The sequence below is a fragment of the Corella eumyota genome, chromosome 5 (assembly GCF_963082875.1).
Source record: "Corella eumyota chromosome 5, kaCorEumy4.1, whole genome shotgun sequence".
NCBI lineage: Eukaryota > Metazoa > Chordata > Ascidiacea > Phlebobranchia > Corellidae > Corella > Corella eumyota.
In genome coordinates, this window is record NC_137494.1 from 577,889 (window position 1) to 602,021 (window position 24,133).

General features: G+C 24.7%; 2 protein-coding genes across 2 annotated transcripts; one reads left to right on the forward strand and one right to left on the reverse strand.

Annotated features, from left to right (window-relative positions):
• Positions 1–128: 128 nt before the first annotated feature.
• LOC145752461 (protein prenyltransferase alpha subunit repeat-containing protein 1-like) lies at positions 129–1,845 on the reverse strand. Its single transcript, XM_082568755.1, has 3 exons — positions 1,718–1,845; positions 1,274–1,468; positions 129–939 (listed from the first exon to the last, which is right to left on the reverse strand). The coding sequence occupies exons 1-3, from the start codon at positions 1,786–1,788 to the stop codon at positions 129–131; spliced, it is 1,077 nt and encodes a 358-aa protein (XP_082424881.1). The 5' UTR covers positions 1,789–1,845.
• Positions 1,846–2,130: 285 nt separating this feature from the next.
• LOC145752478 (mitochondrial sodium/calcium exchanger protein-like) lies at positions 2,131–8,505 on the forward strand. Its single transcript, XM_082568775.1, has 14 exons — positions 2,131–2,446; positions 2,729–2,881; positions 3,049–3,101; positions 3,220–3,277; positions 3,539–3,650; positions 4,281–4,448; positions 4,830–4,998; positions 5,375–5,544; positions 5,919–6,082; positions 6,377–6,512; positions 6,813–6,931; positions 7,135–7,369; positions 7,486–7,550; positions 7,673–8,505. Exons 1-14 carry the CDS (start codon positions 2,315–2,317, stop codon positions 7,850–7,852), a joined length of 1,914 nt encoding a protein of 637 aa, XP_082424901.1. The 5' UTR covers positions 2,131–2,314; the 3' UTR covers positions 7,853–8,505.
• Positions 8,506–24,133: the final 15,628 nt, after the last annotated feature.

Here is a 24,133-nt window from a genome sequence, read left to right on the forward strand (position 1 = left end):
TACACTTTGTGTTCTATATTTAGAAATGCATTGAAACCTTGTTTTTTTTTGTACAATTTAATTTAATTTATAATATTTTGCAATCAGTTGTTTGCATAATACTAAAACCAACAACATAAGATTGCATTTTATTTAATACTTAAAGGTGAAACAAATTTATCCAAAAACTTTAAATAATTTTCTACTAAATGTGAATTTGAATCTTTAAATTTGTCACAGAATACAATTTCTTTTTTGTAACAAAATTTATCCAACAAATTAGCACTACAATTAGATTTAAACAACATTTTATAAAAGTTTAGAAAAAGTCCTTTTCTAAGGTACCATAATGCTTCATGATATGAAGAATGTAATATAATAAGATCTGTACAAGTATGTAAAATTTTATCCCATAAGTTTATTACAAAATGAAATGGATTATCTTCAGTTTGTGAATTGTTAAAATGTGTCGTTACATTAATAAGAATGTGTAATAAATATGACATTCCACAATAATCTGAAACATTGACTTCAATCCATTTTAAAACAGTTTCAAAATCTGATTTTAAAATCTCCAAAAAAATGTCAAAATTTTTGTCATGATGTATTTTAAGTTTTGTCAAAATAAATTTATCTAAAACCCAGACTCTGTGGCTCCATGCATTATAATTGCAAGAATGCCAATTAGCAGCATCTCCAGAAAAACTTAGTTCATTTTTAACAGCTTGAATTGTATCAGTAAATGTTTCATTATTCTGCTTCTTTGTTAAATTTGATAGAAAAGTAAGAACCCATCTTCTATGAGCAAATGCATCAAAACTTTTTGGATGAATTCTGACCGAAAGTTTTGTGATTTTTAATTCATTTTGGATCCATTTTAAATCAGATTGATTTTGTGAAAATATTTTCTTTCTTATATTCCACACTGTAGTACAATCAGCACAAAATAGGACAACACATCTTCAAACAACAAAATAAATATTATCTATGATTAATAGTACAATACATACTACTTACATGTTAACCCATCATTTGACTTTTCATTTACTTTACACTTAGTTTAAATCAAAATATACACATGTGGTGTAGTGGTCAGGACACTTGCTATACTACATGAGGTCATGGATTCAATTCCTACTACTTTCATGCTGTAGCGCCCTTGAGTAAGGTGCTATAAACGGTATAACCTCCTGCTAAATCAGCAGCTTAATTTTTGAGCAAATATAGTCTATTCGTAAAGTCGACCTTCCCACACTGAGTATAAATGTATCTATATGAAAACAAAACTAAATACCTGCTTAGTTGAAGGGTGGTTTTATCATCCAATAAAACTTTCTTATCCCTTACCAACATTAAATATTTGTATGTATACATATAGAGTAACTTCACAGCCCATTTCTCAATTCCTATGCAGTTATTTTCAATATAAATTGGAGATTTGTTTGTTTCGTTTGCAGTTTGGTTTGTAGGTATTATTCCAATTTCTTCTCTAAAACAATTTATTTTAATAAGAAAATAAAAGACTTGAATAAATGCTACCAAAATACATTTCTTTTATATTTATTTAACCTTAATGTTTAAAATTCAACTTCATGATTTTACACAAGAGCAATACAGCATGTGGGCAGTGGGAATCGAACACAGGACCTCATGTAGTAAAGCCAAGTGTTCGGACCATTACACCATGCTTCTGGTCAGCCGGTCAGTTATTTAACTATAAACTATAACAGATACTTACATTACAGATAGTTTCTCGTAGGATTTGGTAAAATTTTCATAAATCTTTTTGCCCAATTGATCTTCTTCCATTTTATTAATTCAAAATCAAGAGTTTAAGTTTAGAAATAATTGCTTAGTCAGTTTATTTTACGACGTTGAGTTGTTTGTAAACAAAAGCGTTTCCAAATAACGTAGAATTATTTGGCAATATTTAACTTATTAAACCCTTAATTAATAAGTTTAACCAAACAAAACTTTAATTTAACGCAATTTTAATTAAGTTTTTTGTTTAATTTAATCCATATTGAGGGTTATAGCAATCTAAATAGATAAACAAATAAATTATTTGTTTTTGTCACGTGATTTAATCAGCTGACATTAAAGCAAATTTACGAAATTGTTGTTGACTAATAATTTACTTCAAACAAAATAAATTGCTGTTATTACACTTTAATATAAGAAAACTAAGTGAATTATTGATAGATAATAGCAATATGTTTTTTTACTACTGAAAAAAAATTGTGTTATTGCATGTTAAATGGGTTTAATTTAAGTTTTAGTAAAAAAATTAAATTTTGATGCATTTGGCAATGGAAATCACTGTTTAAATAAAACCATGAAGAAAAGTGGAGTTTTTCGGATTATTTTTCTTCTTTGCTGCATCCATTTTGTTTCAGCAACTTCCTATAATTTCACTTCAAGTTTAAATGAAAGTTTATCTGCAAAAAAGAAAAGATTTGACCATGAAGTAAGTGTTTATTTATTTAACAGTTTTTTTAATTTTTTGCGATATTTTCTGTCTTAATGTGGGAAAACCTAAAGTAACATTTGTTACCTTGATTCAATCTCAAGTTGACTTTATTAGTATTAATGTATAATTACGCTTTTTGCATAATAATTTGCTTGCTAATTAGTACAAAATGTTAATATTTAAATTCACATTTCTATAAAATAGCTATATCAAAGTATAATAAATATAAATGCATTTTTTTAATAAAGTAGACCCATTTAAATTATTTTTATATTGTAGTGCAGGGAATATCATTCTCTTAATTCCTCACAATGGTGCAACTTTGTCCAAACAACAGCAAACTGTCAGATGGATGAAGGTTTCGTCAATTACATAAAAGTTGCTTTTTGTCATTTTGAACCAAAGTTTTTACCTGCAATTGCAATCCTCTATGTATGTAAATGTTTATTTTAGAACAGTTTTAAAATTAGTTTTTTGTTTTTAACTGGTTTCTATTAGTTAAGTTTTTTATTTTTTTAAATTTATTGTAATTATGAAAAAACTAATTTACCATTTTTGTTGTTGTTTAATTTTTGATGATTATTTATTTTTCTGTTCAGGCTCTTTGGTTGATTTTGTTGTTTGTTGGCCTAGGTACAACTGCAGAAGGATTGTAAGTTATTTAAAAAAATGTATAAAACATCAATTTATATTGAAACTTGGATTGGCAAATTTTAATAACTTTGTTGTAAATGTGTTTTTATTTAAAACTTATTTTTATTTGTTTTTAGTTTTTGCCCTTCTCTGGAATTTATTGCCAACAATTTGAAACTAAGTCAAAACATTGCAATATCCTTTTTATAATAAGTGATTAATGTGAAAATTAATTGCTGATTTTGTTTTAAGTTAATTAGGAAACCACAAGAGTGATTACAAAATTTTATTTGCAATATAAGAAAAGAAAACTACTAAGTTGTTACAGTTATGCTTGGTTTAATTCTTAAAAACACATATTTTTGTAATTAAATCATTTTTTAAAACAATATTAATACATTTAGTCATTTCGTACAAATTTTCTGTAATATCATCATTTTTCTTAACAAAATTTACGGTTTAACCATTGTAGCATTTGGAAATGGTTCTCCTGATATTTTTAGTGCAATTGCTGCTTTTACAAATCCCAATCCAACTGCTGCTGGAGTTGCAATTGGATCTCTGTTAGGTAGGTTATTTGTGATTTAATTACATAAGGTATTACATAATTTATTGAACGTTTACCAAAATTTGTATTTTTAATATTAAAAATAGGTTTTATTTTAACTTTTTAAAAATGTTGTAAATTTTCATAATTGCTAACATATATTATCTAGAATAAAATTATTAATTACACATTTTAATATATAAAGTTATTTTAAAAACAGACAATGATTTAAATTGTTTACATAATACATTGACTAAGGTAATTTTGTTATGCTTAAATAGGCTTTTTTATAATTTGTTGTCTGCATTTATTTTTAATGACTGCAAAAATGTCAATTTTGCATGGTTAGCTACACCACATTAATTATAGCATTTATTTGTATTTTAAATTGTGTGTAAATTATGTTTCACTTAGCTAACAGTAACAATATTAAATTGTATATTTTTTAGTGCTTTTAAGATCATTATTAGTAGAAAAATAAAGTTAATATTTAAATAAATAAAGTCATGTTGGGTAAATAATCTAACTGTCAAAAATGTAGTTATGTTGCAAAAAATTATATTTTTGTAAATTTCATTGACTGCCAAACTTGAAATTATCATTATTTTAATATGAAATCCAAAAATAATTAAAATTTTTACAAACTTGTAGGTGCTGCTATGTTTATTACTACAGTTGTTGCTGGTTCAGTTGCCAGGGTCACAAGTTTTGATATTGCTCAACGACCTTTTCTTCGAGATTTAATTTTCTTCATAATCACCGTGTTCTGGGCTTTTGTGATCTTATTTCAGGGGGAGATTAATCTTTATTCCTCTGTTGGTAAATATATTATTTGGTTGTTTTTATCCACATTTAAATCTTAACTTGTATTTTTAATTAAATAATATACTAAACTGGCAGCAAGTTATAGTAGTAAAAATACTTGGCGTTACTACTTGAGGTCCTGGGTTTAATCCCCATTGGTTCCATGCCGAAGTGCCTATGGGTAAGGCACTATAATTGGTATGAACTTCTACTGAGTCAAAAACCAATCACCAGATAAATTTTAAGGCTATATGCTCAATAATATCTCAGACCGCCAAAGTCAACTATTAAGGGTAACAAATGTGACTCTATGTTTAGGCTGTGAAGCCGGCCTTTCTACATCAAGAATAATGACAAACCAAATATATATAAACTAACATTTGTTATGTTTACCAGGATTTTTGTGCTTGTATTTGTTCTATGTGATTGTAGTGGCAATTGGAAGAACTATAAACCAACGTTTAAGAGCCAAAAAGGAAGTTAAAGTTCCAACTATTAGAGTTCCTTCTTTAGTTGATGTAAATACTCCTTTGTTGAAGCCAGCACCCGTCAATACTCTACTAAGGTATTAGCAACAATATTGTTATTTTTTTATATTTCTGTATTTCAAGTCCCAAATTTATTTAAAGTATAATGTTTTAATGTATCTATTTAGAGTATGTCTATACAACTTGTTAAATAATGTATCAGTAGTATTTACAATTTTTGCAAGTAAAAATCAGTGTAATGTTAAAATTGAAATAGTGTTTGAGTTATTTATCAAACTTACAAGATTAAAAATTCTGTGTATTGACACTTTAACTGTGTATTGACACTTTAACTGTGTATTGACACTTTAATGCCACAATGTATTTGCATGTTTAAGTTACTACAAAATCTATATTTATTTGCATTTTTATGTCACCACAAAGTTCAAATTTGTAAAAATGTTTTTTAAACAGAAACCACAACAGCAACAACTTGTTTGACACAGATTGGACCCAAGGTCATTTAAGAACACATTCTGGCAACTTTAGTGGAAGTTATAACTCCAGTTTAAATGGAAGTAGAAGAGCCAGTTTCAATGAAAATTTGCCCCCAGATATTCCTTATATCAATAAAGGAGATACAGGTATTATAACAGCTACATATATTGCTTACATTTTATTTTCTTAGGTATATTATACTCTTTTGATGCTTTTTTTGCTTCGCTGAAGTTAACCTCCTTTAAAGTATAAACAAAAAATATTTAATTACTTGATATTAAAGAAGCCTGATTAAATGTTAAATAAATGTTTATAACACATGCAATATATAGCAAACTACTGTTAACATTTGCAAATTCTTTTCAAAATTACAAAATTTGTTATTGCAGTTGCGACAAAATTTTTGCAAGTTTTTAAAACCTATTAAAAACACCAATGTATTGTTTAAAGTTTGTTGCATACCTCTGCCAAGTTTTAAAATATCATGTGATCAACTATTAATTGCAATTTTACATTTTAGAACACACCAATTTAATAGATGAATGTCATAATAATGATGAAGATGAAGAAATAGATTTTTCAAATCTTTCTGTCGGCAAAATATTTCTTTTTGGTCTTAATCCAATTGATAAAACTGAATGGAAGGAGGCAAATAAGATTTTTAAAATAGTTCTGGTTTTACAGGTTTGTTATGTTTATATCATTTGCTATTTAATCATTTAACACCATTTATTTCTACTTCATTTTAATATGTTATAATAATATCCCAAAATGCCACAGGCAACTCGAGACTGGGTCAGGGTAACTGATGTTACTCTATGTTTAAGTCGCGCATTCGACCTTTCCATACCATTTGCAGGTTTAGTTTTTTTTCATTATCCAGTGTGTTTTATATACAAAAATTTTTTTTTTTTATAAAGTGTACACACATGGTAATAGGCTTATAAATCATATCTTATTTAATTTTACAACTTACAGGCACCTTGGTTAGTGGTTTGTAAGTTAACTGTCCCTGTTATAACAATGGGAACTAATAGAAGAGGATGGAACCGGCCTCTTAATTGTGCCAACCTTCTACTTGGTCCAATATTCTGTGCTATCGCTCTTAAAGGAGGCAAGTTATTGATTCTTATAAAGATCACTTACTACCATCAACAAACAATGCAGTCATTTTTAAATATTATTTAAACTAGTCAATAACCTACTCTTTGGTCAGATTTTATATTTTCGTAATATGGTCACAACTCTTAACTAACATTTGCCTGCGATAATTTACCCACACACCACAAATAGTAATTTTATTTATCTTGTAGGCATATAAATTGGACCTATATATTTATATGTTTAACTACTTAACATGATTAATACCATCAAAAACTTTTTTTAACACCGTTTTTAATAATTATTTTAACAGGTCATGTAATGTTGAACAATGTATTTCCCTTATGGGCTTTGATGTTAATTATTGGAGCATTCCTTTCTCTAGTTGTTTGGTTCACTTCTAACAATTATGAGAGACCATTTTATCACGGAGTAACTGCTTAAACATTTTATTTTCTTATTTACTTAAAGTGGAAAAATTTTAAAATCTAACCCACTATAGTATTTATGTTTTATATTTGTTAAATTAGGCCTGTGTTAAATTTGTTATTGATTGGTATTTTAGTAATTTTTAGATATAAAATGTGTTTGTCAAAAAGTTACACATTTTTGTTTATGTCTTATAATTTCCACAGATATTTGCATACATTGGGTTTGTGGTTGCAATAGTTTGGACGTATACAGTAGCCAATGAAATAGTCAACCTGCTTCAGACTTTTGGAACTATTTTAAATGTCACAAACGTAATTATGGGTCTCACTTTTCTTGCATGGGGCAACTCAATAGGTGACATGGTGGCTGATGTTACTTTGGCAAGACAGGGTTTTCCAAGAATGAGTCTGTCTGCTTGTTTTGGAGGCCCCCTCTTTAGTATCCTTTTGGTTATTTATTTAATGAATTTTTAAAACTTTTTAACATTAACAACTCAGTGTTTAAAAGTCTTTAAAATTCTAGATTATATTTCCTTAATGTTAAACTTTGTATAGACCTGTTAATAGGAATTGGTTTGCCTTGTACAATATCAATTGTAACTCGAAGTCGACCCATTATGGTAGGTTTAAAAAGCATGTAATAATGTTAAAAACTTGTTTGTCAATTTTAGAAGCAAAATATTTCGGTGCAAATTGATATTTTCAGTTGCATTGTAAGTTATAAACTTAAATTAATTTTTAGATTGTGTTTACAAGTTTGGAAGCTGTGTTATCAGGAGGTCTCCTTATAAGCTTGTGCTTATCCTTCGTAATTATTCCATTATGTGGGTTTAGATTAACCAAACATTATGGCTACTTCTTATGGGGATTATATGCTTGCTTTTTAATTGTTGCAATTCTTACTGGACTAGAAATCTTTTAAAGAAGGTGATATAAAGAAATGGGGTAACACAGTATAACATGTACCACAATAATGATATTAGACAACTTTTAGGTCTTTAATTAAATAAATGATTTTCACAACAAAACATTATTTTTAGGAAAGCTTTTATTATGTTGCCGAATTCCTTATGTTTTTGAGATTTTTTTTTTGATATTTTTTATTTTTAGTTAACCCCTTTATCACTCCTGAATCTTCCTAATAATTTTGTAAATAGACGTTTGAATTGCATTAATAAGTTGCATTTTTGATTTTTTGTAAAGTTTTTGCAGTAGTTTTCGAAGACTGTGTTTTTGGTGATAATATGCAGTAAATATAATTAAGATACCATAATATTGATTAAATTGCAAATGGTGCTATGTTGTTGCTTATTTTGTGCCTTGTCCATTCCACATATTATATTATTAAATCTAAAATTTCCCTTTCAGTGTTAACTTACAAACCTAATACATTGTCTTTAATAATCAAAATACCTAGTGTATTTATTTTTCTTTACCAATATCTTTAATTTTCCTAACATATTTTCGATGTGTAAAATATGCAATTTATGTTTGATTATATTTTTATTTTATTTACTTGTTAGGTTAATTTGAACCGACATGTATAAAAATGGTTAAAAAAAATTTCAAATAAAAAGTTAGAACGATTTTTTGTTTTGAGCAGTATTTACATTAAATGACCTTGTGACTTCATATGCATATAAACTTAATTAAAATTATAAAAAAATTTTCAGATTTTAAATATACTTTACCAAAACAACTGCAGAGGCTTACTAAACACATTTTTAAAATATTATTAATTAATATTCATATTCCTTACAAAAAAAGTTAGGGCGATTTTTTGTTTTGAGCAGTATTTACATTAAATGACCTTGTGACCTCATATGCATATAAACTTAATTAAAATTAAAAAAAAAAATTTTCAGATTTTAAAAATACTTTACCAAAACAACTGCAGAGGCTTACTAAACACATTTTTAAAATATTATTAATTTATATTCATATTCATAAAAGTTATGAACAATTTTCATAAAAAATGCCACATCTTGAAAACCAAAATTAATTGTCTTAATAATTGTGGATTTGCCTAACTTAGATACTAGATAAAACAATTCCCAAAACAATTAATTACAAAAAAACAAATAATTACGATTTTTTGTTTTGAGCAGTATTTATATTAAATGACCTTGTGACCTCATATGTATATTAACTTAATTGAAATTAAAAAAAAAAAAAAAATTTCAGAATTTAAAAATACTTTACCAAAACAACTGCAGAGGCTTAATTAACACATTTTTCAAATCTGTTTTTTTTTTTAATTTTTTTGATTAATTTTAAAAGTATTTAAAATAAAGGGTTACTTTTCCGAAGCAAAAATATAGGACCGATACAAAAAAATATTAATATTCATGAAAGTTATGAAACTTTTATTAAAAATTTATGAAATTTTAAAATCTGAAATTTTATATTTAATTAGTCGCGCATTGGCCTAACTAACTTTCAAGATAAAACAATATGCGAAAATTTTCAGTAAAACTAAAGTTTGAGGTAATTTTTATTTTGGTTTTCATTAGGCCACGTGATATTTTTGGCCAATGGGATTGCATACAAATTTTTTGAAAAAAAATTAAAAATTTTAAATCGAAAAATAATTTTTGTGTTAGAACCGCACAGGTCCAATTACCGTGTTTACAAAATATTTTTCGAAAATATTAATATTCATAAAAGTTATGAAACTTTTACTAAATTTTTTTTTAATTAGGTCACGTGATATTTTTGGCCAATGATATTGCATACAAATTTTTTTTTAAAAAATAAAAAATTTTAAATCGAAAAATAAGTGTTTTGTTAGAACCGCACAGGTCCAATTACCGTGTTTACAAAATATTTTTCGAAAATATTAATATTCATAAAAGTTATGAAACTTTTAATAAAAATTTATGAAATCTTAAAACCTAAAATTTTGTATTTTATTAGACGTGCATTGGTCTAACTAACATTCAAGATAAAACATTTCGCGAAAATTTTGAGTAAAACAAAAGTTTGAGGTAATTTTTATTTTGGGTTTAACTAGGTCACGTGATATTTTTGGCCAATGATATTGCATACAAATTTAAAAAAAAACAAAATAAAAAATTTTAAATCGAAAAATAATTGTTGTGTTAGAACCGCACAGGTCCAATTACCGTGTTTACAAAATATTTTTCGAAAATATTAATATTCATAAAACTTATGAAACTTTTATTAAAAATTTATGAAATCTCAAAATCTGAAATTTTATATTTAATTAGACGCGCATTGGCCTAACTAACATTCAGGATAAAACATTTCGCGAAAATTTTCAGTAAAACAAAAGTTTGAGGTAATTTTTATTTTGGGTTTAATTAGGTCAAGTGATATTTTTGGCCAATGGGATTGCATACAAATTTTTAAAAAAAAAATAAAAAAATTTAAATCGAAAAATAATTGTTGTGTTAGAACCGCACATGTCCAACTACCGTGTTTACAATATTTTTTTTGAAAATATTAATATTCATAAAAGTTATGAAACTTTTATTAAAAATTTATGAAATCTCAAAACCTAAAATTTTGTATTTTATTAGACACGCATTGGCCTAACTAACATTCAAGATAAAACATTTCGCGAAAATTTTCAGTAAAACAAAAGTTTGAGGTAATTTTTATTTTGGGTTTAATTAGGTCACGTGATATTTTTGGCCAATGATATTGCATACAAATTTTTTGAAAAAAAATTAAAAATTTTAAATCGAAAAATAATTGTTGTGTTAGAACCGCACAGGTCCGATTACCGTGTTTACAAAATATTTTTTGAAAATATTAATATTCATAAAAGTTATGAAACTTTTATTAAAAATTTATGAAATCTTAAAACCTAAAATTTTGTATTTTATTAGACGCGCATTGGCCTAATTAACATTCAAGATAAAACATTTCGCGAAAATTTTCAGTAAAACAAAAGTTTGAGGTAATTTTTATTTTGGGTTTAATTAGGTCACGTGATATTTTTGGCCAATGATATTGCATACAAATTTTTTGAAAAAAAATTTAAAATTTTAAATCAAAAAATAATTGTTGTGTTAGAATCGCACAGGTCCAATTACCGTGTTTACAAAATATTTTTTGAAAATATTAATATTCATAAAAGTTATGAAACTTTTATTAAAAATTTATGAGATCTTAAAACGTAAAATTTTGTATTTTATTAGACGCGCATTGGGCTAACTAACATTCAAGATAAAACATTTTGCAAAAATTTTCAGTAAAACAAAAGTTTGAGGTAATTTTTATTTTGGGTTTAATTAGGTCACGTGATATTTTTGGCCAATGATATTGCATACAAATTTTTTGAAAAAAAATTAAAAATTTTAAATCGAAAAATAATTGTTGTGTTAGAACCGCACAGGTCCGATTACCGTGTTTACAAAATATTTTTTGAAAATATTAATATTCATAAAAGTTATGAAACTTTTATTAAAAATTTATGAAATCTTAAAACGTAAAATTTTGTATTTTATTAGACGCGCATTGGGCTAATTAACATTCAAGATCAAATATTTTGCGAAAATTTTTAGTAAAACAAAAGTTTGAGGTAATTTTTATTTTGGTTTTCATTAGGTCACGTGATATTTTTGGCCAATGATATTGCATACAAATTTTTTGAAAAAAAATTAAAAATTTTAAATCAAAAAATAATTGTTGTGTTAGAACCGCACAGGTCCAATTACCGTGTTTACGAAATATTTTTTGAAAATATTAATATTCATAAAAGTTATGAAACTTTTATTAAAAATTTATGAAATCTCAAAACCTAAAATTTTGTATTTTATTAGACGCGCATTGGTCTAACTAACATTCAAAATAAAACATTTCGCAAAAATTTTCAGTAAAACAAAAGTTTGAGGTAATTTTTATTTTGGGTTTAATTAGGTCACGTGATATTTTTGGCCAATGATATTGCATACAAATTTTTTGAAAAAAAATTAAAAATTTTAAATCGAAAAATAATTGTTGTGTTAGAACCGCACAGGTCCAATTACCGTGTTTACAAAATATTTTTTGAAAATATTAATATTCATAAAAGTTATGAAATTTTTATTAAAAATTTATGAGATCTTAAAACGTAAAATTTTGTATTTTATTAGACGCGCATTGGGCTAACTAACATTCAAGATAAAACATTTTGAGAAAATTTTCAGTAAAACAAAAGTTTGAGGTAATTTTTATTTTGGTTTTCATTAGGTCACGTGATATTTTTGGCCTATGATATTGCATACAAATTTTTTGAAAAAAAATTAAAAATTTTAAATCAAAAAGTAATTGTTGTGTTAGAACCGCACAGGTCCAATTACCGTGTTTACGAAATATTTTTCAAAAATATTAATATTCATAAAAGTTATGAAACTTTTATTAAAAATTTATGAAATCTCAAAACCTAAAATTTTGTATTTTATTAGACGTGCATTGGTCTAACTAACATTCAAGATAAAACATTTTGCAAAAATTTTCAGTAAAACAAAAATTTGAGGTAATTTTTATTTTGGGTTTAATTAGGTCACGTGATATTTTTGGCCAATGATATTGCATACAAATTTTTTGAAAAAAAATTAAAAATTTTAAATCGAAAAATAATTGTTGTGTTAGAACCGCACAGGTCCGATTACCGTGTTTACAAAATATTTTTTGAAAATATTAATATTCATAAAAGTTATGAAACTTTTATTAAAAATTTATGAAATCTTAAAACGTAAAATTTTGTATTTTATTAGACGCGCATTGGGCTAATTAACATTCAAGATCAAATATTTTGCGAAAATTTTTAGTAAAACAAAAGTTTGAGGTAATTTTTATTTTGGTTTTCATTAGGTCACGTGATATTTTTGGCCAATGATATTGCATACAAATTTTTTAAAAAAAAATTAAAAATTTTAAATCAAAAAATAATTGTTGTGTTAGAACCGCACAGGTCCAATTACCGTGTTTACGAAATATTTTTTGAAAATATTAATATTCATAAAAGTTATGAAACTTTTATTAAAAATTTATGAAATCTCAAAACCTAAAATTTTGTATTTTATTAGACGCGCATTGGTCTAACTAACATTCAAAATAAAACATTTCGCAAAAATTTTCAGTAAAACAAAAGTTTGAGGTAATTTTTATTTTGGGTTTAATTAGGTCACGTGATATTTTTGGCCAATGATATTGCATACAAATTTTTTGAAAAAAAATTAAAAATTTTAAATCGAAAAATAATTGTTGTGTTAGAACCGCACAGGTCCGATTACCGTGTTTACAAAATATTTTTTGAAAATATTAATATTCATAAAAGTTATGAAACTTTTATTAAAAATTTATGAAATCTTAAAACCTAAAATTTTGTATTTTATTAGACGCGCATTGGCCTAACTAACATTCAAGATAAAACATTTCGCGAAAATTTTCAGTAAAACAAAAGTTTGAGGTAATTTTTATTTTGGGTTTAATTAGGTCACGTGATATTTTTGGCCAATGATATTGCATACAAATTTTTTGAAAAAAAATTAAAAATTTTAAATCGAAAAATAATTGTTGTGTTAGAACCGCACAGGTCCAATTACCGTGTTTACAAAATATTTTTTGAAAATATTAATATTCATAAAAGTTACGAAACTTTTATTAAAAATTTATGAGATCTTAAAACGTAAAATTTTGTATTTTATTAGACGCGCATTGGGCTAACTAACATTCAAGATAAAACATTTTGAGAAAATTTTCAGTAAAACAAAAGTTTGAGGTAATTTTTATTTTGGTTTTCATTAGGTCACGTGATATTTTTGGCCTATGATATTGCATACAAATTTTTTGAAAAAAAATTAAAAATTTTAAATCAAAAAGTAATTGTTGTGTTAGAACCGCACAGGTCCAATTACCGTGTTTACGAAATATTTTTCAAAAATATTAATATTCATAAAAGTTATGAAACTTTTATTAAAAATTTATGAAATCTCAAAACCTAAAATTTTGTATTTTATTAGACGTGCATTGGTCTAACTAACATTCAAGATAAAACATTTTGCAAAAATTTTCAGTAAATAAAAAGTTTGAGGTAATTTTTATTTTGGGTTTAATTAGGTCACGTGATATTTTTGGCCAATGATATTGCATACAAATTTTTTGAAAAAAAATTAAAAATTTTAAATCGAAAAATAATTGTTGTGTTAGAACCGCACAGGTCCGATTACCGTGTTTACAAAATATTTTTTGAAAATATTAATATTCATAAAAGTTATGAAACTTTTATTAAAAATTTATGAAATCTTAAAACGTAAAATTTTGTATTTTATTAGACGCGCATTGGGCTAACTAACATTCAAGATAAAACATTTTGCGAAAATTTTTAGTAAAACAAAAGTTTGAGGTAATTTTTATTTTGGTTTTCATTAGGTCACGTGATATTTTTGGCCAATGATATTGCATACAAATTTTTTGAAAAAAAATTAAAAATTTTAAATCAAAAAATAATTGTTGTGTTAGAACCGCACAGGTCCAATTACCGTGTTTACGAAATATTTTTCAAAAATATTAATATTCATAAAAGTTATGAAACTTTTATTAAAAATTTATGAAATCTCAAAACCTAAAATTTTGTATTTTATTAGACGTGCATTGGTCTAACTAACATTCAAGATAAAACATTTTGCAAAAATTTTCAGTAAAACAAAAGTTTGAGGTAATTTTTATTTTGGGTTTAATTAGGTCACGTGATATTTTTGGCCAATGATATTGCATAAAAATTTTTTGAAAAAAAATTAAAAATTTTAAATCGAAAAATAATTGTTGTGTTAGAACCGCACAGGTCCGATTACCGTGTTTACAAAATATTTTTTGAAAATATTAATATTCATAAAAGTTATGAAACTTTTATTAAAAATTTATGAAATCTCAAAACCTAAAATTTTGTATTTTATTAGACGAGCATTGGGCTAACTAACATTCAAGATAAAACATTTTGCGAAAATTTTTAGTAAAACAAAAGTTTGAGGTAATTTTTATTTTGGTTTTCATTAGGTCACGTGATATTTTTGGCCAATGATATTGCATACAAATTTTTTGAAAAAAAATTAAAAATTTTAAATCAAAAAATAATTGTTGTATTAGAACCGCACAGGTCCAATTTCCGTGTTTACGAAATATTTTTCAAAAATATTAATATTCATAAAAGTTATGAAACTTTTATTAAAAATTTATGAAATCTCAAAACCTAAAATTTTGTATTTTATTAGACGCGCATTGGTCTAACTAACATTCAAGATAAAACATTTTGCGAAAATTTTTAGTAAAACAAAAGTTTGAGGTAATTTTTATTTTGGTTTTCATTAGGTCACGTGATATTTTTGGCCAATGATATTGCATACAAATTTTTTGAAAAAAAATTAAAAATTTTAAATCAAAAAATAATTGTTGTGTTAGAACCGCACAGGTCCAATTACCGTGTTTACGAAATATTTTTCAAAAATATTAATATTCATAAAAGTTATGAAACTTTTATTAAAAATTTATGAAATCTCAAAACCTAAAATTTTGTATTTTATTAGACGTGCATTGGTCTAACTAACATTCAAGATAAAACATTTTGCAAAAATTTTCAGTAAAACAAAAGTTTGAGGTAATTTTTATTTTGGGTTTAATTAGGTCACGTGATATTTTTGGCCAATGATATTGCATAAAAATTTTTTGAAAAAAAATTAAAAATTTTAAATCGAAAAATAATTGTTGTGTTAGAACCGCACAGGTCCGATTACCGTGTTTACAAAATATTTTTTGAAAATATTAATATTCATAAAAGTTATGAAACTTTTATTAAAAATTTATGAAATCTCAAAACCTAAAATTTTGTATTTTATTAGACGCGCATTGGGCTAACTAACATTCAAGATAAAACATTTTGCGAAAATTTTTAGTAAAACAAAAGTTTGAGGTAATTTTTATTTTGGTTTTCATTAGGTCACGTGATATTTTTGGCCAATGATATTGCATACAAATTTTTTGAAAAAAAATTAAAAATTTTAAATCAAAAAATAATTGTTGTATTAGAACCGCACAGGTCCAATTTCCGTGTTTACGAAATATTTTTCAAAAATATTAATATTCATAAAAGTTATGAAACTTTTATTAAAAATTTATGAAATCTCAAAACCTAAAATTTTGTATTTTATTAGACGCGCATTGGTCTAACTAACATTCAAGATAAAACATTTCGCAAAAATTTTCAGTAAAACAAAAGATTGAGGTAATTTTTATTTTGGGTTTAATTAGGTCACGTGATATTTTTGGCCAATGATATTGCATACAAATTTTTTGAAAAAAAATTAAAAATTTTAAATCGAAAAATAATTGTTGTGTTAGAACCGCACAGGTCCGATTACCGTGTTTACAAAATATTTTTTGAAAATATTAATATTTATAAAAGTTATGAAACTTTTATTAAAAATTTATGAAATCTTAAAACCTAAAATTTTGTATTTTATTAGACGCGCATTGGCCTAACTAACATTCAAGATAAAACATTTCGCGAAAATTTTCAGTAAAACAAAAGTTTGAGGTAATTTTTATTTTGGGTTTAATTAGGTCACGTGATATTTTTGGCCAATGATATTGCATACAAATTTTTTGAAAAAAAATTAAAAATTTTAAATCGAAAAATAATTGTTGTGTTAGAACCGCACAGGTCCAATTACCGTGTTTACAAAATATTTTTTGAAAATATTAATATTCATAAAAGTTATGAAACTTTTATTAAAAATTTATGAAATCTCAAAACCTAAAATTTTGTATTTTATTAGACGCGCATTGGCCTAACTAACATTCAAGATAAAACATTTCGCGAAAATTTTCAGTAAAACAAAAGTTTGAGGTAATTTTTATTTTGGGTTTAATTAGGTCACGTGATATTTTTGGCCAATGATATTGCATACAAATTTTTTGAAAAAAAATTAAAAATTTTAAATCAAAAAATAATTGTTGTGTTAGAACCGCACAGGTCCAATTACCGTGTTTACAAAATATTTTTTGAAAATATTAATATTTATAAAAGTTATGAAACTTTTATTAAAAATTTATGAAATCTTAAAACCTAAAATTTTATATTTTATTAGACGCGCATTGGCCTAATTAACATTCAAGATAAAACATTTCGCGAAAATTTTCAGTAAAACAAAAGTTTGAGGTAATTTTTAATTTGGGTTTAATTAGGTCACGTGATATTTTTGGCCAATGATATTGCATACAAATTTTTTGAAAAAAAATTAAAAATTTTAAATCGAAAAATAATTGTTGTGTTAGAACCGCACAGGTCCAATTACCGTGTTTACAAAATATTTTTTGAAAATATTAATATTCATAAAAGTTATGAAACTTTTATTAAAAATTTATGAGATCTTAAAACCTAAAATTTTGTATTTTATTAGACGCGCATTGGGCTAACTAACATTCAAGATAAAACATTTTGAGAAAATTTTCAGTAAAACAAAAGTTTGAGGTAATTTTTATTTTGGTTTTCATTAGGTCACGTGATATTTTTGGCCTATGATATTGCATACAAATTTTTTGAAAAAAAATTTTAAATTTTAAATCGAAAAATAATTGTTGTGTTAGAACCGCACAGATCCGATTACCGTGTTTACAAAATATTTTTCGAAAGTATTAATATTCATAAAAGTTATGAAACTTTTATTAAAAACTTATGAAATCTCAAAATCTGAAATTTTATATTTAATTAGACGCGCAATGGCCTAACTAACATTCAGGATAAAACATTTCGCGAAAATTTTCAGTAAAACAAAAGTTTGAGGTAATTTTTATTTTGGGTTTAATTAGACCACGTGATATTTTTGGCCAATGATATTGCATACAAATTTTTTGAAAAAAAATTACAAATTTTAAATCGAAAAATAATTGTTGTGTTAGAACCGCACAGGTCCGATTACCGTGTTTACAAAATATTTTTTGAAAATATTAATATTCATAAAAGTTACGAAACTTTTATTAAAAATTTATGAAATCTTAAAACCTAAAATTTTGTATTTTATAAGACGCGCATTGGCCTAACTAACATTCAAGATAAAACATTTCGTGAAAATTTTCAGTAAAACAAAAGTTTGAGGTAATTTTTATTTTGGGTTTAATTAGGTCACGTGATATTTTTGGCCAATGATATTGCATACAAATTTTTTGAAAAAAAATAAAAAATTTTAAATCGAAAAATAATTGTTGTGTTAGAACCGCACAGATCCAATTACCGTGTTTACGAAATATTTTTCAAAAATATTAATATTCATAAAAGTTATGAAACTTTTATTAAAAATTTATGAAATCTCAAAACCTAAAATTTTGTATTTTATTAGACGCGCATTGGTCTAACTAACATTCAAGATAAAACATTTCGCAAAAATTTTCAGTAAAACAAAAGTTTGAGGTAATTTTTATTTTGGGTTTAATTAGGTCACGTGATATTTTTGGCCAATGATATTGCATACAAATTTTTTGAAAAAAAATTAAAAATTTTAAATCGAAAAATAATTGTTGTGTTAGAACCGCACAGGTCCGATTACCGTGTTTACAAAATATTTTTTGAAAATATTAATATTCATAAAAGTTATGAAACTTTTATTAAAAATTTATGAAATCTTAAAACCTAAAATTTTGTATTTTATTAGACGCGCATTGGCCTAACTAACATTCAAGATAAAACATTTCGCGAAAATTTTCAGTAAAACAAAAGTTTGAGGTAATTTTTATTTTGGGTTTAATTAGGTCACGTGATATTTTTGGCCAATGATATTGCATACAAATTTTTTGAAAAAAAATTAAAAATTTTAAATCGAAAAATAATTGTTGTGTTAGAACCGCACAGGTCCAATTACCGTGTTTACAAAATATTTTTTGAAAATATTAATATTCATAAAAGTTATGAAACTTTTATTAAAAATTTATGAAATCTCAAAACCTAAAATTTTGTATTTTATTAGACGCGCATTGGCCTAACTAACATTCAAGATAAAACATTTCGCGAAAATTTTCAGTAAAACAAAAGTTTGAGGTAATTTTTATTTTGGGTTTAATTAGGTCACGTGATATTTTTGGCCAATGATATTGCATACAAATTTTTTGAAAAAAAATTAAAAATTTTAAATCGAAAAATAATTGTTGTGTTAGAACCGCACAGGTTCAATTACCGTGTTTACAAAATATTTTTTGAAAATATTAATATTTATAAAAGTTATGAAACTTTTATTAAAAATTTATGAAATCTTAAAACCTAAAATTTTATATTTTATTAGACGCGCATTGGCCTAATTAACATTCAAGATAAAACATTTCGCGAAAATTTTCAGTAAAACAAAAGTTTGAGGTAATTTTTAATTTGGGTTTAATTAGGTCACGTGATATTTTTGGCCAATGATATTGCATACAAATTTTTTGAAAAAAAATTAAAAATTTTAAATCGAAAAATAATTGTTGTGTTAGAATCGCACAGGTCCAATTACCGTGTTTACAAAATATTTTTTGAAAATATTAATATTCATAAAAGTTATGAAACTTTTATTAAAAATTTATGAGATCTTAAAACCTAAAATTTTGTATTTTATTAGACGCGCATTGGGCTAACTAACATTCAAGATAAAACATTTTGAGAAAATTTTCAGTAAAACAAAAGTTTGAGGTAATTTTTATTTTGGTTTTCATTAGGTCACGTGATATTTTTGGCCTATGATATTGCATACAAATTTTTTGAAAAAAAATTTTAAATTTTAAATCGAAAAATAATTGTTGTGTTAGAACCGCACAGATCCGATTACCGTGTTTACAAAATATTTTTCGAAAGTATTAATATTCATAAAAGTTATGAAACTTTTATTAAAAACTTATGAAATCTCAAAATCTGAAATTTTATATTTAATTAGACGCGCAATGGCCTAACTAACATTCAGGATAAAACATTTCGCGAAAATTTTCAGTAAAACAAAAGTTTGAGGTAATTTTTATTTTGGGTTTAATTAGACCACGTGATATTTTTGGCCAATGATATTGCATACAAATTTTTTGAAAAAAAATTACAAATTTTAAATCGAAAAATAATTGTTGTGTTAGAACCGCACAGGTCCGATTACCGTGTTTACAAAATATTTTTTGAAAATATTAATATTCATAAAAGTTACGAAACTTTTATTAAAAATTTATGAAATCTTAAAACCTAAAATTTTGTATTTTATAAGACGCGCATTGGCCTAACTAACATTCAAGATAAAACATTTCGTGAAAATTTTCAGTAAAACAAAAGTTTGAGGTAATTTTTATTTTGGGTTTAATTAGGTCACGTGATATTTTTGGCCAATGATATTGCATACAAATTTTTTGAAAAAAAATAAAAAATTTTAAATCGAAAAATAATTGTTGTGTTAGAACCGCACAGATCCAATTACCGTGTTTACGAAATATTTTTCAAAAATATTAATATTCATAAAAGTTATGAAACTTTTATTAAAAATTTATGAAATCTCAAAACCTAAAATTTTGTATTTTATTAGACGCGCATTGGTCTAACTAACATTCAAGATAAAACATTTCGCAAAAATTTTCAGTAAAACAAAAGTTTGAGGTAATTTTTATTTTGGGTTTAATTAGGTCACGTGATATTTTTGGCCAATGATATTGCATACAAATTTTTTGAAAAAAAATTAAAAATTTTAAATCGAAAAATAATTGTTGTGTTAGAACCGCACAGGTCCGATTACCGTGTTTACAAAATATTTTTTGAAAATATTAATATTCATAAAAGTTATGAAACTTTTATTAAAAATTTATGAAATCTTAAAACCTAAAATTTTGTATTTTATTACACGCGCATTGGCCTAACTAACATTCAAGATAAAACATTTCGCGAAAATTTTCAGTAAAACAAAAGTTTGAGGTAATTTTTATTTTGGGTTTAATTAGGTCACGTGATATTTTTGGCCAATGATATTGCATACAAATTTTTTGAAAAAAAATTAAAAATTTTAAATCGAAAAATAATTGTTGTGTTAGAACCGCACAGGTCCAATTACCGTGTTTACAAAATATTTTTTGAAAATATTAATATTCATAAAAGTTATGAAACTTTTATTAAAAATTTATGAAATCTCAAAACCTAAAATTTTGTATTTTATTAGACGCGCATTGGCCTAACTAACATTCAAGATAAAACATTTCGCGAAAATTTTCAGTAAAACAAAAGTTTGAGGTAATTTTTATTTTGGGTTTAATTAGGTCACGTGATATTTTTGGCCAATGATATTGCATACAAATTTTTTGAAAAAAAATTAAAAATTTTAAATCGAAAAATAATTGTTGTGTTAGAACCGCACAGGTTCAATTACCGTGTTTACAAAATATTTTTTGAAAATATTAATATTTATAAAAGTTATGAAACTTTTATTAAAAATTTATGAAATCTTAAAACCTAAAATTTTGTATTTTATTAGACGCGCATTGGCCTAATTAACATTCAAGATAAAACATTTCGCAAAAATTTTCAGTAAAACAAAAGTTTGAGGTAATTTTTATTTTGGGTTTAATTAGGTCACGTGATATTTTTGGCCAATGATATTGCATACAAATTTTTTAAAAAAAAATTAAAAATTTTAAATCAAAAAATAATTGTTGTGTTAGAATCGCACAGGTCCAATTACCGTGTTTACAAAATATTTTTTGAAAATATTAATATTCATAAAAGTTATGAAACTTTTATTAAAAATTTATGAGATCTTAAAACCTAAAATTTTGTATTTTATTAGACGCGCATTGGGCTAACTAACATTCAAGATAAAACATTTTGAGAAAATTTTCAGTAAAACAAAAGTTTGAGGTAATTTTTATTTTGGTTTTCATTAGGTCACGTGATATTTTTGGCCTATGATATTGCATACAAATTTTTTGAAAAAAAATTTTAAATTTTAAATCGAAAAATAATTGTTGTGTTAGAACCGCACAGGTCCGATTACCGTGTTTACAAAATATTTTTCGAAAGTATTAATATTCATAAAAGTTATGAAACTTTTATTAAAAACTTATGAAATCTCAAAATCTGAAATTTTATATTTAATTAGACGCGCATTGGCCTAACTAACATTCAGGATAAAACATTTCGCGAAAATTTTCAGTAAAACAAAAGTTTGAGGTAATTTTTATTTTGGGTTTAATTAGACTACGTGATATTTTTGGCCAATGATATTGCATACAAATTTTTTGAAAAAAAACTACAAATTTTAAATCGAAAAATAATTGTTGTGTTAGAACCGCACAGGTCCGATTACCGTGTTTACAAAATATTTTTTGAAAATATTAATATTCATAAAAGTTACGAAACTTTTATTAAAAATTTATGAAATCTTAAAACCTAAAATTTTGTATTTTATAAGACGCGCATTGGCCTAAATAACATTCAAGATAAAACATTTCGTGAAAATTTTCAGTAAAACAAAAGTTTGAGGTAATTTTTATTTTGGGTTTAATTAGGTCACGTGATATTTTTGGCCAATGATATTGCATACAAATTTTTTGAAAAAAAATAAAAAATTTTAAATCGAAAAATAATTGTTGTGTTAGAACCGCACAGATCCAATTACCGTGTTTACAAAATATTTTTCAAAAATATTAATATTCATAAAAGATATGAAACTTTTATTAAAAATTTATGAAATCTCAAAACCTAAAATTTTGTATTTTATTAGACGCGCATTGGTCTAACTAACATTCAAGATAAAACATTTCGCAAAAATTTTCAGTAAAACAAAAGTTTGAGGTAATTTTTATTTTGGGTTTAATTAGGTCACGTGATATTTTTGGCCAATGATATTGCATACAAATTTTTTGAAAAAAAATTAAAAATTTTAAATCGAAAAATAATTGTTGTGTTAGAACCGCACAGGTCCGATTACCGTGTTTACAAAATATTTTTTGAAAATATTAATATTCATAAAAGTTATGAAACTTTTATTAAAAATTTATGAAATCTTAAAACCTAAAATTTTGTATTTTATTAGACGCGCATTGGCCTAAGTAACATTCAAGATAAAACATTTCGCGAAAATTTTCAGTAAAACAAAAGTTTGAGGTAATTTTTATTTTGGGTTTAATTAGGTCACGTGATATTTTTGGCCAATGATATTGCATACAAATTTTTTGAAAAAAAATTAAAAATTTTAAATCAAAAAATAATTGTTGTGTTAGAACCGCACAGGTCCGATTACCGTGTTTACAAAATATTTTTCGAAAATATTAATATTCATAAAAGTTATGAAACTTTTATTAAAAATTTATGAAATCTTAAAACCTAAAATTTTGTATTTTATTAGACGCGCATTGGGCTAACTAACATTCAAGATAAAACATTTTTCGAAAATTTTTAGTAAAACAAAAGTTTGAGGTAATTTTTATTTTGGTTTTCATTAGGTCACGTGATATTTTTGGCCAATGATATTGCATACAAATTTTTAAAAAAAAAATTAAAAATTTTAAATCAAAAAATAATTGTTGTGTTAGAACCGCACAGGTCCAATTACCGTGTTTACGAAATATTTTTCAAAAATATTAATATTCATAAAAGTTATGAAACTTTTATTAAAAATTTATGAAATCTCAAAACCTAAAATTTTGTATTTTATTAGACGCGCATTGGTCTAACTAACATTCAAGATAAAACATTTTGCAAAAATTTTCAGTAAAACAAAAGTTTGAGGTAATTTTTATTTTGGGTTTAATTAGGTTACGTGATATTTTTGGCCAATGATATTGCATACAAATTTTTTGAAAAAAAATTAAAAATTTTAAATCGAAAAATAATTGTTGTGTTAGAACCGCACAGGTCCGATTACCGTGTTTACAAAATATTTTTCAAAAATATTAATATTCATAAAAGTTATGAAACTTTTATTAAAAATTTATGAAATCTTAAAACGTAAAATTTTGTATTTTATTAGACGCGCATTGGGCTAACTAACATTCAAGATAAAACATTTTGCGAAAATTTTTAGTAAAACAAAAGTTTGAGGTAATTTTTATTTTGGTTTGCATTCGGTCACGTGATATTTTTGGCCAATGATATTGCATACAAATTTTTTGAAAAAAAATTAAAAACTTTAAATCAAAAAATAATTGTTGTGTTAGAACCGCACAGGTCCAATTACCGTGTTTACGAAATATTTTTCAAAAATATTAATATTCA

Excerpts from the sequence above, each read along its gene's own strand:
- LOC145752478 (XM_082568775.1), top strand. The coding sequence starts at position 2,315 with ATGAAGAAAAGTGGAGTTTTTCGGATTATTTTTCTTCTTTGCTGCATC. Across the intron at positions 2,447-2,728 it reads AGAAAAGATTTGACCATGAA|TGCAGGGAATATCATTCTCT; the intron begins GTAAGTGTTTAT and ends TTTATATTGTAG. Across the intron at positions 7,551-7,672 it reads CTCGAAGTCGACCCATTATG|ATTGTGTTTACAAGTTTGGA; the intron begins GTAGGTTTAAAA and ends ATTAATTTTTAG.
- LOC145752461 (XM_082568755.1), bottom strand. The coding sequence starts at position 1,788 with ATGGAAGAAGATCAATTGGGCAAAAAGATTTATGAAAATTTTACCAAA. Across the intron at positions 1,469-1,717 it reads TACGAGAAACTATCTGTAAT|AGAAGAAATTGGAATAATAC; the intron begins GTAAGTATCTGT and ends AAATTGTTTTAG. Across the intron at positions 940-1,273 it reads ACCACCCTTCAACTAAGCAG|ATGTGTTGTCCTATTTTGTG; the intron begins GTATTTAGTTTT and ends TGTTGTTTGAAG.